The 16,467-nt window shown below is 38.5% G+C and overlaps 1 protein-coding gene across 1 annotated transcript; it reads right to left on the minus strand.

The window, feature by feature from the left end:
* Positions 1-3,185: 3,185 nt before the first annotated feature.
* MAP10 (microtubule associated protein 10) lies at positions 3,186-11,019 on the minus strand. Its single transcript, XM_004485121.5, has one exon. The coding sequence runs from the start codon at positions 6,171-6,173 to the stop codon at positions 3,450-3,452; it is 2,724 nt and encodes a 907-aa protein (XP_004485178.2). The 5' UTR covers positions 6,174-11,019; the 3' UTR covers positions 3,186-3,449.
* Between the last annotated feature and the right edge of the window lie 5,448 nt (positions 11,020-16,467).

The following is a 16,467-nucleotide window of genomic DNA, read 5'->3' on the forward strand; positions in this document are numbered from 1 at the left end:
CAGAAGCGGGGAAAGAGGACGCAGCAAATGGACACAGAGAACAGACAACCCGGGTGGGGAGAAGGAGAGAAATAAATAAAATCTTAAAAAAAACCACTATTTTCTCATTTCTCCAGCAGCATCCTCAGTGAGCTACATAGAGGACTTCTAAGCCTTATTTTTATCAACTGAATCCCCTCTGCTTTATAACTTCCAGAAATTCCTCAAACTACCTTGTTCATCACCACTGTTCCAGGGCTACTATGGATTCATTTTTATTTTTACATGTCTTCTGTCATTTCCATGGGATTTTGGAAGAAATGGAACAAAAATTTTCCTTAGTATACCATCTGAAGCAAAAGTTCTTACCTGAATTTTCTATTTTTTAGTATATCCTTTGTTTAATAGAGGTATTTTTAAAGAGTTTGAAAAATAAGGAAATATTTCCACCACTATAGAATGACACTCTGACCTAATAATGCTCATCCTGAAGTCTGTCACTTGCTGGCATGACATAGCTCTCTAGAGAAAATCAGTAAGAATAACTTGGCCCTTGACCTAGTAAGTTTTCCTTGTATTGTTTTAGGTTAAAAATGAGGAAAGAAGAATTTAGCAAGTCTTTGCTCATATATTGCCATCCTGGACAAGTCACTAAATATTTTAATGCAAATTAAAGCATAAATAGCCTGAAGGATGGCTCTTCCTGTAGTCCCAAAGACAATTTATGACTTGACAAATATATTGTTTATTTATATGTTACTCAATTTGTTTAGAAATCTTTTACCTGCCAAAAATCCAATGTGATAATATAAACGTTGGCTAGTAAACTTATGGCTTTAACCTATATGATCCTACAAATAAAAATTTGGTCCCAAAAATAATTCATTGCTTGTACAGCAAGAAAAACCACAAAGTTAATTGAGGTGTAAAGAGGCAGCTCTAAAGAAAAAGCCACAAGAAGTATGACAGTTCAGTATCATTGTTCTTCGTATCTGAAGATATTACCTAGAGCATTCATGTGACTGGAGGAACAAACAAGATATTGCATATATGTGTATAACCTCTTAGGATCTGGTTTATGCCAACAATTCAACAGACTTGTCATTATTGACCACTGCCTCCTAAGCTGCAAATATTAGTCCTACACAGAAGTCTTAACATCACTTACGTGGTTCACCTTTTTTTCAAGACATTCTCCCAATTCAGCTTGGCCCACCGCAGTTCAGCTACTCATGGTATTCAAAAAAACTGGATTCCAACAGTTTAGTTTTTCTAAGCAACTAAATGACAGGTCTCCCTTATTGATTACCTTGAAATACTCTTGCATGCTTCAGTAACTTTTACGCAATTAAAGAAATAAGGTTTCAGGGGAAATATCTATTATGAAATTCTTAAAAATTTAGTTGATAGGTTACAGAAAAAACTGAAATAAAATTTGAATATAGAATGCAAAAGGAAGTACTAAATGCAAAAATGTAAGCATTTACACAGAAATAGGTAGGAAAACCAACACCATAATTCTAGAAATAAGAATTCATTAGAAAACTCAAAGAAAAGCATACTAAGCTACTCACTTTTATCATTTAATGCACATAGTTCATTCACCTTTGTTGTATCTTAGACACACCGAATTCATCATTTTCCTCATCAATTCTCATCACAATGACACAGTTCTCTCAACCAAATAAATAAAACAGTTGGGTTGAGGTAATTATTTCTCTGGTTTCTTATACTATTGCTTATATTTCTCTTCCACAGTAGTGAAAAATTGCTACTAAATAATTTAGACACTAAGCCAATGTCATTTGTATATCTAGCTACAGTACCTGGCATTAGAACTTATCTTGATTTTGAGAGATGATACGCTACATATTTCAGAAAAATTAAGGTCATAGTCAGTGAAAAAACTCATATTTCAAAACTATTTTATTGGCATAATTTCTGTTCCTCTAAGAAATTATTTTTGACAATTTAAAATATTTAAAATGTCATAATGACTACTTACTGTGCTCATTTATAATTTAAAATACTCCATTGTTCCTATTGTTTAAGACACTTTATTATTTGCTTGGCATCAGGCCCTCAACAATGAGAGACATTCCTAACTGAACAAATTTCTTTTCTACTCTGCAGCAAGAATCCTAATGAAGATAATATTCTCTCTGACCCATGAATATATCATGGTCATTGTCATCAAAACTCTCTTTGTTTTCCATACTGTGTCCAGGAATACAACATCCTCTTTCTCCTTACCATCTACCTAAGTCCTATCCTGATCATTCAAAGTATGCCTGTAGGGGTAATTCAATTACTTGTAAAAAGAAAATTAGGGCTGCATTTCATACATCCAAATATATTCCAGATATATTAAAAATTAAGAGTTAAAATTGAAGTATTACATAGCTAAAAGAAAATATATGTAAATATTTGAACTCAGCATAATGTCTAAGTATAAAAGCAATGGAAGAAATGATAAAGAATTAAACGTTGTGTTTTAAACTTCACACATTAAAAAAAAAAACTATTGAAGAATCTATATGAACTAGATTTCCTGTGCAAGAAACTGTATGGGAAGACACCTTTTTAGTTTCCCTCTCCAAGTACATTAGAGAACACCTGAAGGCTGTTCATAGCCAGCAAAACAAAAAGATATTACAGTCAAATAAATGTCTCCAGTAAGAACTTTCTGGTTTATTTTAGGGTTTCTGCTTGTTTTTACTGCTTAATTCTATTTGCTCCTTTTAGGTATTTTAAATGCCTGGCCATCATTCATTTGTTCAACAAATATTCTTATTGCATCCAAGCCATGCCAGGGACTGATACTAAGAACATATAGGCAAACAAAACAGATATGGTCCCTTCTATTTCAGCACTAAAGCCTAGTGGGAGATAAACATTGAGTAATCGCACCAATTGTGGTAATAAAGCTCTATGACAACCTATAAGAGGGACTTCACCTATTGGAGATATGGGAGATATGTGTCAAGGACTTCCCCTAATGAATCAGTACACATATAAACTCCAAGTTCTTATAACAGCAGGGGCTGTCTCTTAAATATTTTTTATTTTTTTGCACCTCATCAGTACATCTCTATATTTGTTAAATGATTATTCCCATTTGAGGATATCCTTATTAACAAGCCTCCTTCTTTCAATCCAATCCCACGCAAGAAGCCAGTTTTAGAGGATAGGTACATTAAGACAGATACTTTGAGACATTTTATTTTTATAAGATTAGAGAACAATTTAAAAGCATATTTACCTAGGTTATAAAGCGATTTCATGATCAATATTATCAAATTTATTGCTAGAATACTCCTTAAGCATCAAAGAAATGGCCAAACAATTCTATTTCTTGAAAAGAATTATTCACAAGATTTATGCATTTAAAATACTATAAAAAGTTACTTTTTCTTCACTAACAATACCTACATATTGTAAAAAAAGTTTTGTTTTTAAAGTATGTATATTTACACTGTATACCCTGGAAGCTTGTTTATTACTAATTCACAAATATCTTTGCATTGCTTGGAAATATTTAGTGAACCAACTTCACTTTTATCTTCTTCAAACTGATCTGATATACAACTATCCAGGGCATTAAGTTCTAGTTCTGACAAGTTAGATGGCAGATAAGAACTCACTTGGGATGTCCGTGGTGACTGACTTTTTTCTAAAGACCTGCAACCAGTTCTTGTTTTAAGTTTAATAGAGATGTCTTGATTCTTCTTTTTAACGTTAGAATTATGCATACTGTTTTGGTCTATCTGTTTTTCTTTTTCCTGGGTCCAGTACAATGAAGATAAATCACTGGTAGAGGTAATGGATGCTTCTTCCAAACTTTTATCCTTTGTCTTTGAAATATGGGATCTTTTAGATGAGTACACTGGTGATCCCACTGAAAAAGGTGGGCTAAGAATAGAACTTTTTTCACTGCTATTTTTTCTTATGAACAATTTTGATTCACTCGACTTACTTTTAGATTGACTATGCTTTGGCTTTCCTATCCCTGGACTGCTATTGCAAGTCTGTATACTCCTACTGTTATCCTCAGTGGTAGAGAAATCTTCAGAATAACAAGGGCTGGTGAAATCATCTGAATACTTTAGTTCTGATATGCTTTCAGAGCAACTATTTTTACTGACTTTATTTTCACCTCTATCAACAATAAGGATGTTATCATCTGTAGTTTTAACCTGTCTATCATCTGTTTCTTTACCTATTACAATTCTGTCAACAACTACATCCTGCTGGAAAACACACGGGCTTTGAATTTTTGTTTCCGGTTTTCCTTCCAAAATATTTTTATGAGTAACTTTTTCTGGGATAATGGATTCTGTGGGACTTTTAATTTCTTCCAATGAACCATTACTGGTTCTATTTTCACCATAATCAATTGTCTTTTTTTCAGTTGCACATTTCAATCTAGTTGTGTCAGGGTCATCAAAAACCCCACTAATTTGACTTGAAGTATCATTATTTTCAACAAAAGATGCACCTGAATCTAAAGACTTATCTTCAGGCAGCTGACATTGCTTCTGCTCTTCTGCAAAGCTTAATACTTTAACTTTGGATGATGGAATTCTGAGTTTTATACCCCTCATTTGGGCTTGCATTTTTCTATACTGTTCTCTCTTTTCATGTACTACCAACATCTCAGGGTTTGTTTGCTTTAAACGTAGTTTTAGTGTATTTGTTAAACCATAAAGTAACCTCCCCCTTGGAACTCCTTTCTTGGAGTTGCCACTGTTCTTTTCAAAATATATACCTTTCTTGAGATTTTCAACTTGGTTCTTTTCATACTGAAGACTCACTGACTTTTCATTCCCCCCCATGGAAAGCTTATCCTTCTTGCATTCTGCTTTGCATGTAGATCTGGCAGTAGATTCTGGTGCCTTTTTATCCTCTGGTCTATATAACCAGGCTAAATGAGGATGTATATGAGTAGGGCTTGCAATGGGTTGGTTATATAACAAGGACAACTCAACCAACAAAGCATTTAACAAAGGCAGCTGTCTTATAGTATTAATTTTATTTTGTTCAGTTTGGGAGTGACATGTAGTTTGACTACTTGCTCCTATTTCTTCAATACGTGTTGGAGGATTCATAAGCATTTTAGGACTCTCACGTGTTGCCGGAGTCACATGTTTTAGAGGACTCCCGTGCGTTGAGCCATTTACAAGTTTTTCTTCCTGAAAAATACCTTCTGATTTCTCAGACACATTCATTTGAGGCACAAAGGTGATTCTACCCTGTGCAGGAGGTATTTTTTGGGGGGTCAAATGAGTGTAATACAGAGGAGGAGGGCAAAATGTGTTGGTTTCAATGTCCAACTCTGTGACTTCCTGATTTAGGGGGCTACTACTGCTACTAGCATTTGGACAAGTAACAACAGAGCTAGTTTTGCCATTCTCAACAGAACCCGTGTTATCGGAGTTGGAAACTATTTCCTTCAAATCCTTCTGTGTTTTTGGCATTTTTACACCCACCAGACGTCTATCAGCATCTCTTGGGTTTGGCTCTAAGGTTGGGTGCTGTAGTTGTTTTTCCTGCACGTTTTGGGAACTAACCTCAAGTACCTTCTCCACCTCTAACCCTTTCACACCACTTCCTGTGGTGGTGACTGGCCGCTCAAGATGACCCAGCGGACCGCTTCCAAGGTCAGTCAGGCGGTAGCCTAGAGCAATGTCTCCAATCCGCTCCCCCATTGGGTTACGCAAATGGTAACTTCCTCGATGACCATGGGAGCCACTGGACCCGGTCGGCCCCAGGACTTTTTGGACTGCGGTGCCCAGCGAGATGCTGCAGTTACCCAGGATTTGTGGAGCGGGAGTCGGACGCCCGGGGGGCAGGTGCAAGAGGAGCGCGTATAGCGGGATCCGAAGGAGAAGGTGGTGAAGGGTGTCGGGATGCAAGCGGAAGAGACAAGACTTGCCGCGACCGAAGCAGACTACGCCGGGCCGGAGTTCCGGGGCCGGAGCGGCGGGACCTCCCGGAGGGTAAACGAGCAGCGTGGGGAAGTCGAGCAGGCGGAAGGCCACCGCCAGGCAGAGAGAGCTCGCTGGAGGCGGCGAGGACATCTCCTCCTTTTCCTCCTCCGCAGTCACGCTTGGCGGCAGTATCCCGGCTTCAAGATGTACGCGGTCTACCAGCAGCTCCAGCGAGAAGAACCGCTGACGCAACGGAGCCGCCATTGCTGTTACCCCAGGAGACGCTCCGCCGAGTTCCCCAAGCGTGAAATTGAAGCCCTGGAATCTCGCGAGAGGGAGGGAGAAGGCGCCTGTGCCTGCCTATCTTCTCGCGATAATTGGGGGGCGCTACTGTGTAAGCCCCAGGCTGTTTGTCGGCTTGGGAGTTTTCACTTTTAAAGTGTTTTTGGCCTCCTTTGTAGATGTTATAGCCGTTGTTCACTTTCGGACCTGCGTTAACATAATTGGTGAAAATACCGAGGCTATGAGTAACAAGATACAGGTTTTTCTTTTTTTCTTTGGGGGTGGCCTTGTTTTGTCACTGCAGATTCCATGCAATTTTGGGGTCAGGTCAGATCTATCTGAATATTGCAAAATAAATCAAGAACCGGTTCCCAACCCCAGGCTAAAGAGCTGCCGGGAGTCAGCGGTCCCTCTGGTTGCTGGTCTACAAAGAAAAAAAAAAAGGTGACACTGCTCTGAGGCAGGATGGGAGTTCCTGTCTGGGTAAATTAAGGTAGCCCTGAGAAACACACATAAACGGCGTATAAGGGAGAGCTTTCTTAACTGCACATTTTCAAAAAGACACATTCCTAACCTCAATGACTAGCCAGCCAGGAAACCAAGGCCAGTATGTGTTGAGCCTTGAATGGGAGAGTGAGGAGTTTGGATTTTGTTCTGTATAAATTCTTTTGAATGAATAAATAATCATATTGATGTTTGGAAATGCAATCGCAGGGCAATATGGAGGGTGGGTTCTGCTAATAAGGAATTATATTTAGAGCAATCTATTAGGTTAATGCAATGATCTACATGAAAGATTAAGTCTGAACAGGGTCAGGGTCAGTGAAGATGAAAAAGGGGCCAGAACGAACTTGTATTTGTGATAGAATTTTAAAATGTGGTGCTGGGAGAGAAGTTATGGGTGGAAAATTTCTGCTATTGAAGGAGAAAATATTGAAGAGATACAGATTTGATGAAAAGAGCTTAATGTTGGACTCTGGGAATGTGTAGAGTTGGAGGTGTCTGCCAGACATTATGTGGGTATGTTCAACTCTGTCCAGACTTTTAATTTATAGTTAGGCTGTTTTGAATCCCAAAAGAACATTATAAAGCTCTAGAGAAATTCAGGATTTGGGGGGTCTTGGCACTTTAGTGTGGAGACATGAGGGAGAGGTTTCATAGTAATAAATAAATAGACGATAACTGCTCCTAGCCTGTGAATTTTAGTTGCAGAGGAGGCATACAGAAAGTGACCTCCTTATGGATAGATGACATAGAAGAGTGAAAAATGACACATTCACAAGTGTAAAGGAATGAGGTTCTGAGTCTCTACCAGAGAAACACAGTAGATAAATTCTCCTAGAAGACATCCTGAAGGAAGCTTTTGCAGTATGGTTAATAATGTGGAATGTTAGCACTTGAATGTCTTCTATATGTATGAAGAGAAATCACTGTCCTTCTTTGCTCCTATAATATTTAAACTTTCTACAGAGGTAATAAATTCCCTGCCCACCTACTCTACATGATTGTTATTCTAATTATGAGTATTATTTTATAATGTAAGTTATACTAAATATAACAAGTAAAACTTATGCTATGATTATTTAAGCTTTCCATGTTAATATACCACACATTGAGAAGGAACATAGTGCCATGTTTGAAAAACAGTTCTAGAGGCAAACTACCTGGTTTAAGTCCTACCCCTTTTACCTTTTTGTACTATCTTAAACTCTGTGAATTATATGCCACATCTAAAAAATGAGAGTAGTTATAGTATGCACGTTGTAGAAATAGAAGTATTAAGTGAATGAATAATCCTGAAATTCTTAAAGCAGTACCTGGCACATGGTAATATTTGTTAAAATAAGTATTTTATTACATGTCACATAGACTCTTTAGCTGAGTTTTTTTTAAAGTGCTCAAATATTATTGTTAAATAATCTGCTCTGAACCTATTATTTGTTTTTGTTGTTGTTGTTGTTGTTTTTAGGTATTGGGAGCCAGGGACTGAACCTGGGACCTCCTATATGTGAAGCCGGTGTCACATCGGCTTCCCTGAGTTTATTTTTGTTTTTTGCTTTTTTTTTTTTTTTGTCTCTTTTGCTTGTTGTTTGCTTCTGTTTTTTTTTTTTCACGAGACACCAGGAACCGAAACCGGGACCACACTCAATTGCTTGAGCCACATCTGTTCCCGAGACTATTATCTTTGATCTGTGGAGATTTATATGCTCTATACTGCACCTTTCATGCAGTAGGCAGCTGCTTTGTCAAAGGCAAAGGCAGGCCAGGCAAGAAACTATGGATTTATGTACATCAACATTTTATGAGCTATAAACCTGCAATGTGATGTTGAGAAGTTTGAATTTTGTTGTGAGGGAAGTAGGAAGCTCTTGTGGAGGAGGCCTCATTCGGCTGTTGGCAGTGGGCATGGAGAGAAGTGACTGGATTCAAGAACCATTTAGGAGAGAAATTCCATAGGACTGGTTGATTAATTGGATGTGAAATGTGAGGAAATGGATTCTCAGGTGAAGCCCAAGTTTCTACTCCTAGTTTGGAAACTAGGTAGATGGAACAAATAAAGAGAAGCAGGTTTTATTTTGTAGTTGTTATTGAGAAAGAAGGTTGAAGAGAAGCCACGAGTAAAAAGTATGAGTTTCAGTATCTGATATATTGAGTTTGAGGTTCCTGAGATATGTCGAGAGGAAATCTCTAAGTTAGATATATGGATCTGGAGCTTAGGAGGGAGATCTGGGCTGGAAATATGAGAGACATAAGATGTAGATAGTAATTGAATTTCCTCATAATACCTGAACAATCATGGTGATGAGACATTATTTTCTCCTTTTAAAGGTGTTATCTTGGGACTGAATATTCCAAGAATCTGGCTTGATCAGTAATGAATTACCATGATGAGACATTCCCCTTTTCTGGGGGATTAATTTTAGGGTGAAATGAGCATAATGAAACCAACATCATTAACTAAGGTAGTGCAGCTATAAGGGATGCTGGGATGTCAGCAATTTTTGGAGGAAGCAGCATGGATTAGTAATGTTAATATATGTGTATGATGTCATAAAGCTGTGGATATTTGAGCTTGATTTAGGTTGACATCTCTACCCAAAGGGTTGGATCCAGCAGGTGGCTCATTGTAATTGTAAGAAAATAGCCACAGTGGAATTAGGTAGGAGAGCAGCATTGTATTCTGGGAGGTTGGTCTGGTTTGGAGCAGAAACACAGACATATGGGAAAAGTCAACTCTCCGAGAAGCAGTGGGGGCTGGCAAAAGTTTGGTAGATGTCATGGCTCCAGCTTAGTGGACTTAACTTCAGACAAGAAAGCAAAATTCAGGAAAAGAGTTAAAGTACTATTGAGAGGAGTAAGGCCATCATGCAGTTGGGTGAACTGAAGAAACATTGATTAGGAGGAGTCTGTGATTCAGTGACTATGAAAATGCCCAGGACTTAAACTAGAAGTACAGACTACTAATTCCAAGCCCTAGTAATGGGGAAATTATGCTGTCTAGATATTTCTTGGCTTAGTCAGTATTGACTCTAGAAGCAGATAAAACAAACTATAATTGACAGGGACTAAACTGCGGACACCTGCCAGGAGGAAGCTCTGAACTGAGAAAAGAAAGGGCCTGTGTAGAGTTAACTAGGGGGAAATGGAATCCAATATTCCTGATTTTAAAATATCTTCACACCAGTGTTTTCTTTTTCCATTTAAGAGTTTATTGATTTGTCAGGCAATGGTTTCTTAGTCCTTAAACCCAAAGCACTAGCAATAAAAGGAAAAATATATAAATGGGACTTCATCAACATTAAAAATTTTTGTACCTGCAAAGACTTTGTCATGAAAGTAAAAGGGCAACATAGAGAATGGGAGAAAAGTATTTGGCAACCACATTCCAATAAGGGTTTAATATCCAGAATATATAAAGAAATTCTTCAACTAAACAACAAAACAACAACCCAGTTTAAAAATGGGCAAAGGACTTGAATAGACATCTCTCCAAAGAAGATAAGTAAATGAACCAGAAAAACACATAAGAAGATACTCAACATCATTAGCAATAAGGGAAAATGCAAATCAAAACTGCAATGAGATACCATTTCATACCCACTAGAATAGCTACTATTAAAAAAACAGAAAATTATAAGTGTTGAGGAGGATGTGGTGAAAGGAACACTCATTCATTCTTGATGGGAATGCAAAATGGTGCATCTGCTGTGGCAGACAGTTTGGCAGTTCTTCAGGAAGTTAAGTATAGAATTACCATATGATCCTGCAATCGCACCTGTAGGTATATACCCCAAAGAATTGAAAACAGAGACTCAAACAGATATTTGCACATCAATTGTTCATAGCAGCATTATCCACAATTGCCCAAAGATGTAAGCAACCCAAGTGTCCATCAACTGATGAATGGGTAGACAAAATGTGATTTATACATAGAAAGAAATGTAGTTCACATTAAAAAAGAAATGAAGTTCTGATACATGCAACAACATGAATGAACTCTGAAGATATCATGTCGAGTGAAATGAACCAGGCACAAAAGGACAAATATTGTGTGATCTCACAAATATGAAATGACTAGAATAAGCAAACTCATAGAGTTAGAATCTAGAATATAAGTTACCAGGGGAATAGGGTAGGGATAGGGAATAGGGAGATAAAGCTTAAAATGCATAGAATTTCTGTTTGGAATGATGAAAATGTTTTCATAATGGATGCTGGTAATGGTAGCACAATATTGTGAACATAATTAACAGCACTGACATGTATATCTGAATGTGATTTAAAGGAGAAATGTTAGACTGTATATATGGTACCAGAATAAAATTTTAAAAAAGAGTTCATAGAACTGCACAGCAAAAGCAGGGACCCTTAAGTTAAGCTATGGACTATAGTTAATAGTGCAATTATAGAAATGTGCTTTCATCAGTTGTAACAAATGTAAAACATCAAGGCAAGGTGTTATTAATAGGGTGGTATATGGGAATCCTATATTTCATGCATGGTTATTCTGTAAACCCACAACTTCTCTAATAAAAAACTTATTAAGAATATAAGGAAAAAAGGTATGGGGCAGGGGCAAGAGAGCGATGTCTGTCACGTGCAAATCTCAACTGCCCCACCTGGTGGATCTGTGACTTAGGACAAATTTCTTAATCTTTCTAAAGTGGGGTCTTCTTCCCTGTAATTTGAGCATAAGGATACTGTCTTAGTTTGCTAAGGGCTGCCAATGCAATATACCAGAAATGGGTTGGCTTTTATAAAGGGAATTTATTAGGTTAAAAGCTCACAGTTATGAGGCTGTAAAAATGTCCAAATCAAGGCATCATCAGAGACGCTGTCTCACCAAAGGTGAGTTGCTCGTGATCTTGAACTCCTGCCACAAGGCAAGACACAACGATAGTTCTGCTGGACTGGGTCTCTGCCCCCTCCTCCAGGCTCCAATCAGGCATATGGCTTGTTTACCCTCTCTGCTATAAGCCTTGTCTCTTCTAGTCTGTCTGGGTTTCTCTGTCTCTGCCGCTTTTTTCTGTGTCTCTGCTTTCAGTCCTCTGTTTATAAAGGATCCAGCAAGAGGACCAAGACCCATGCTGGGCTACACCTCACTGAAGCAATCCAATCAAAGTCCCCTGTGTCAGACTGAAGTTATTTTAGGAATCCCATCCCTACCCTGCTGCCAAAGAAAAAAGATTTTTTTTTTTAAGATTTTGTTTTTGAACTAATCCATTCCTGTGGGTGTGGGTCCCTTTTGGCTGGACTACATCAGTGAGCATGACTCAGCTTGGGTCTCCGCCTTCTTAATAAAGCCTTATATAAATGGAGACAGAGAAAGAGACAGAGAAAGGAAGCCATCATCTAGATCCTTTCATGTGTGAGAGAGGACTCCAGGTTCAGCTTACAGGTGCAGAAAGGCAAAGACACCCCCAAGAGGCTGGGTCCCATGGAGCAACTCAAGGTTGTAGAGTCAAGCCATGAGCCTAATAGCCCACAGCTGAACTTGGGGAGAGAGCAGAACAGCCGAGACTGAGAGAGGAAGCCTGGAAAAAAACAAGCCCTGTGCCTGATTGCCCACAGATAAGCTCCAGGAGGCAGAAGATTCTGGAGGGGAATGCAGGGACCTTGGCAGCGATCGGCCACCATCTTTACCATGTGGCAGGACACTAGGATCACCAGTAGCTGACTCTGGTGAGAAAGCATGTCTCATGGTGCTTTGGACATTTCACAGCCTCAGAACTGTATGCTCTTACCCTAAATAAAATCCCCATTATAAAAGCCAACCTATTTCTGGTACTTTGCATTGGCAGCCCTTTGGCAAACTAAGGCAGTCGCCCAACTGAATCCAATCCAATCAAAGGGTCCCACACCCACAGGAATGGATTAGTGCCAAGAATGTGATCTTTTCTGGGGTCCACAAAAAAACTTCAAACTGTCACAGATACCATCTTTGCAAAGCAGCCCTGAGGATTTAGTAAGATCTACCCAGCACAACCTAGATGCTCAATACATAGTGCGAATGCTTAATATCTAGTGGAATCAGGACGTCCGTCCAATGCACTTGCAGAGCAGCACAGGAACAGGGCACCATGACACATACCTGCGCAAGGGGCCAAGACTGCGTGGAGTTAATCAGGGAAGCCCTCCTGAACGAGGAGACTTTTGGACGGGGAAAGAGCAACAGACCAGTCTGGGTGCATTTCCAAGAAGACTTTTATGAGGAGAAAGAAAGAAAGGCAGCCAAGTATCAGTTCCCACAGAAATAAATACCTGAGACCATGCCTGCCCCACAGTCTGTCTCCCTCTGGGCTCCTTCATACGATCTTGGCTTTGATCCTGCCAGCTGACTCGAGAGGCAACAGGTCACTCAGAGCCGGTGACATCAGGGATGGAGCCAGTGTATAACTTTGGAAAGGGTGCTTATCCTCAAATATTACAAACTTCTCATTCTCTAAGAACAAAAAGGGCTGTTGCTGATCTAAACTTTTCAGTTTTTAAAAACCACCCTTGCTGATATGTAAAAGACACCAAGCTATTTGTTTGATTTATTTAAAATATGTTCAATGCTCAAAGGGCCCTAGGAAGATGTTTCCAATTTTAAAAAATAAAATCACCATTTAAAATTAAATCCAGGGTCCAAAACTTCCTTTAAGGAAAAGCCAAAGAACGTCTTGCTCTCACAAAAAAAAAAAAAAGGGGGGGGGGGGAGGAGTATATTTTAAAAAGTAGAAGATGTAATAAAAATTAAAGAGCCCAAATGAGGTAATTCTAAAAAGAAAAAACAAAAATGATAGGAATTGCAAAATCTTTCTACATTTGTATGTAGAAATGTAGAAAGGCCAAGTTAGACTCTTTCTCCCTTTACCACAGTTAAAAGCCCCTAGCCAATGTTTGACTGGCATGGCAAGTCTGGGAAGCTTGACTCAGAGTTTTCTTTAAGAGGCAGATCAAGAAGTTGTGATTCTGGTTGTAGCTCTCTGGTCTGCAGATTCTCCCCCATTCTTTTAGATGCTTATATTTCAAGATTCCAGATACATATTGTATTTCTAGAGCAAGGAACATTCTCATAGTCATTAATTCAGGCCCTCAGATAAAAGGCCAAACAGAAAGACTTCCTGCCCCACAACATGATGAGAGGCTCCTTACATTTAAATCCAGTAGCTTCTCTCTTTTGACTTGGGTACAAATGGACCTCACCAACATAAACACTAACACTTGAAACTTTAATAGCATTTACCTACATATATTCTATTGATAAAGATAGCAGGACCTTACCCTAGAGTAAGTGTCTAATGTGTGATTGTGGGTCTATTTTTGTTTGTCTTTTTGTCCTCTTCTAAATTTCTGGAGAGGAGGAATCCCAGTTTTTTCATATGCAGTCATTAAATCCAGGACAGAGTTATGATCAAAATCATGATCACCATTTTCCATATCATGGACAGGTGAAGTACCTGTTGTAAACAGGTGCAAACAACCTAGGTATGTATAGTAGTACCAAGGGTCTGTGTTGCATTTTCAATTTTTATTTAAACTTGCCAGACCATGATATTGAAAATTCATTCATTTAAGAAGAAGGACAAGGAGAAAGACTGGGGCACAGAAGAGAGGAATGGGATGAGAGCAACTAGTGATGAAAGGGAAAGAGTGGCCTAAACTCTACTCTGATAAATCTTTGCCCCAGAAAAAAAAAAACAGAGAAAGGGAAATCATGCTGCACCTTGAGGTACTAAGATGGGTTCACTAATAAGCTAAATGGTATGTAAAGACTGATAGGCGTGGTTTAGTCAAAGTTATGTACTGCCATTGGTGATTAGAAATGTAAAATACAGAATCAACAACACAGGCTTTGAAGTCAAGCAGTCCTGAATCAAATATCAACTTCTCTCTTTCAATTCTCGGACAAGTTCATCAACTCTGGTATTATCTCATAGATTCTCAAACTATACAATGCATGTTAAAATTGAAATTCTTGGGGGAGCAGATGTGGCTCAAGCAGTTGAGCACTGCTTTTCACATGGGAGGTCTCAGGCTCGGTTCCTGGTGCCTCCGAGAAACAAAAAACAAACAAGCAAACAAGCAAGCAAGCAAGCAAGCAAGCAAACAAGCAAGCAAGCAAGCAAGCAAGCAAGCAAGCAAGCAAGCAAACAAACAAACAAAAGGGCCAGCTCAGGGGAGCCAATGTGGCTCAGTGTTGAGTGCTGGCTTCCCATATGTGAAGTCCAGGGTTCAAGTCCTAGTCCTGGTACCTAAAAAAAAAAAATTGAAATTCTTGGGTCCTACTTCTAGAATTTTTTTTTAACTAGGTCTATGACAATGCCCAGAAATACACATTTTTAACTAGCTCCCCAGATGATTCTGATGCAGGGAGTTCCTGGACTATTACTCTTTGAGAAACACAGCCATTGTATCTGACATATTACAGATGCTCAAAGTTCGTGATAGCTATATTAATGTTTGTGATTTTGTCATAAGTAGAATGGCATTATGATCATGCCAATAGAATAGAAGACAGAGAGAGAGAGAGAAAGATAAACTTCCATCAGGTACTCAGAGAGGTTGCAAAAAATACCTGGGAACATGGGGCCACTGCCCCCCCTCCCCCCCTCCAAAAAGGCTGAATCCTGCCTGCAAGACACCAAAGCTATTGTCCTGGTCCAGGGAAACTGACTATAGGTTCTTTCAACAGTGAACCTTCTTGCTTTCAGATATGTGGGAGGGCTTAAAGAGCAAATTTATTTCAAAAATTCTTCTTTCTTTCTCATGGAAGTAAATGGCCTAGACCATCTTGTCAGCACAAATGTACATAGCTGACCCATTTAATGGAATTAGGTCTTAAATTGGATTTATTTTAAATGTGCTTATAATTTAGACTCCTCCAAAAGACAGTTCACTGTTGTTTTCACAATTAGTAAGATACCTGTCTTTTGAAATCTGAGAAATGAATCAAAAGTCTTTATCAAGGGAAGTGGATGTAGTGCAGTGGTTGAGCATCTGCCTCCCATGTACAAAGTCCTGGGTTCAATTCCCAGTACCTCCTAAAAACAAAAAAACAAAAAGTATCAAGCAGACCAGTCCTTTAGGAGGATCTGACTATGAACTAGAGCTAAGCATACACTAAAGTAACTATAAATAGCTACCAATTTTGTAGTGCCTATTATATGTGCTTGGCAATGCATTAGGTTCTTTACAGATTTTCTTTATTTAATCCTCATAGCAATGCCACGAAATTATTGGTATATTCATAATGAAACTAAGGCTTCGAGAAGTTAAATAAAGTACACAAGTATACATAGTAAACGTAGTGAAACCGGTGTTAAAATTTAGTTTTTGTCTTATGTTCTTCCTGTTAAAATCATTTAATTCTTCTGTGCCCAATGAGAGTATAGGAATATAGGAAATCGACAATATCCAATTCAAATATGTATTTTGGGGTCCAGTGAAAGAGTTAAATAACACCACGAGGAAGCAGAGATAAATCCAGAATGTGGTACATTCTATAAGAAAACTGACTCAGTTTAAACAACAAGTCAGTGACATGGAAAAGGGGACAGAGAGAGAGAATAGAACTGCTCCAAACTGAGAATCTTAAGAGACATAATGACCAAATATAATGTGTACAACTCCTTTGGATTCTGACTCAAACAAACCATCTAAAAAACATGTTCGAGATAAGAGGGGCAATTAGATTACAGACTAGTATTAGATTAAACAAAAGAGTGTTAACATTAAGTGTGTTACTGTCATGTGTTTTTAAGAAAATGCCTTTAAGAGATGCAAACTGAAT

The sequence above is a fragment of the Dasypus novemcinctus genome, chromosome 13 (genome assembly GCF_030445035.2).
Source record: "Dasypus novemcinctus isolate mDasNov1 chromosome 13, mDasNov1.1.hap2, whole genome shotgun sequence".
NCBI lineage: Eukaryota > Metazoa > Chordata > Mammalia > Cingulata > Dasypodidae > Dasypus > Dasypus novemcinctus.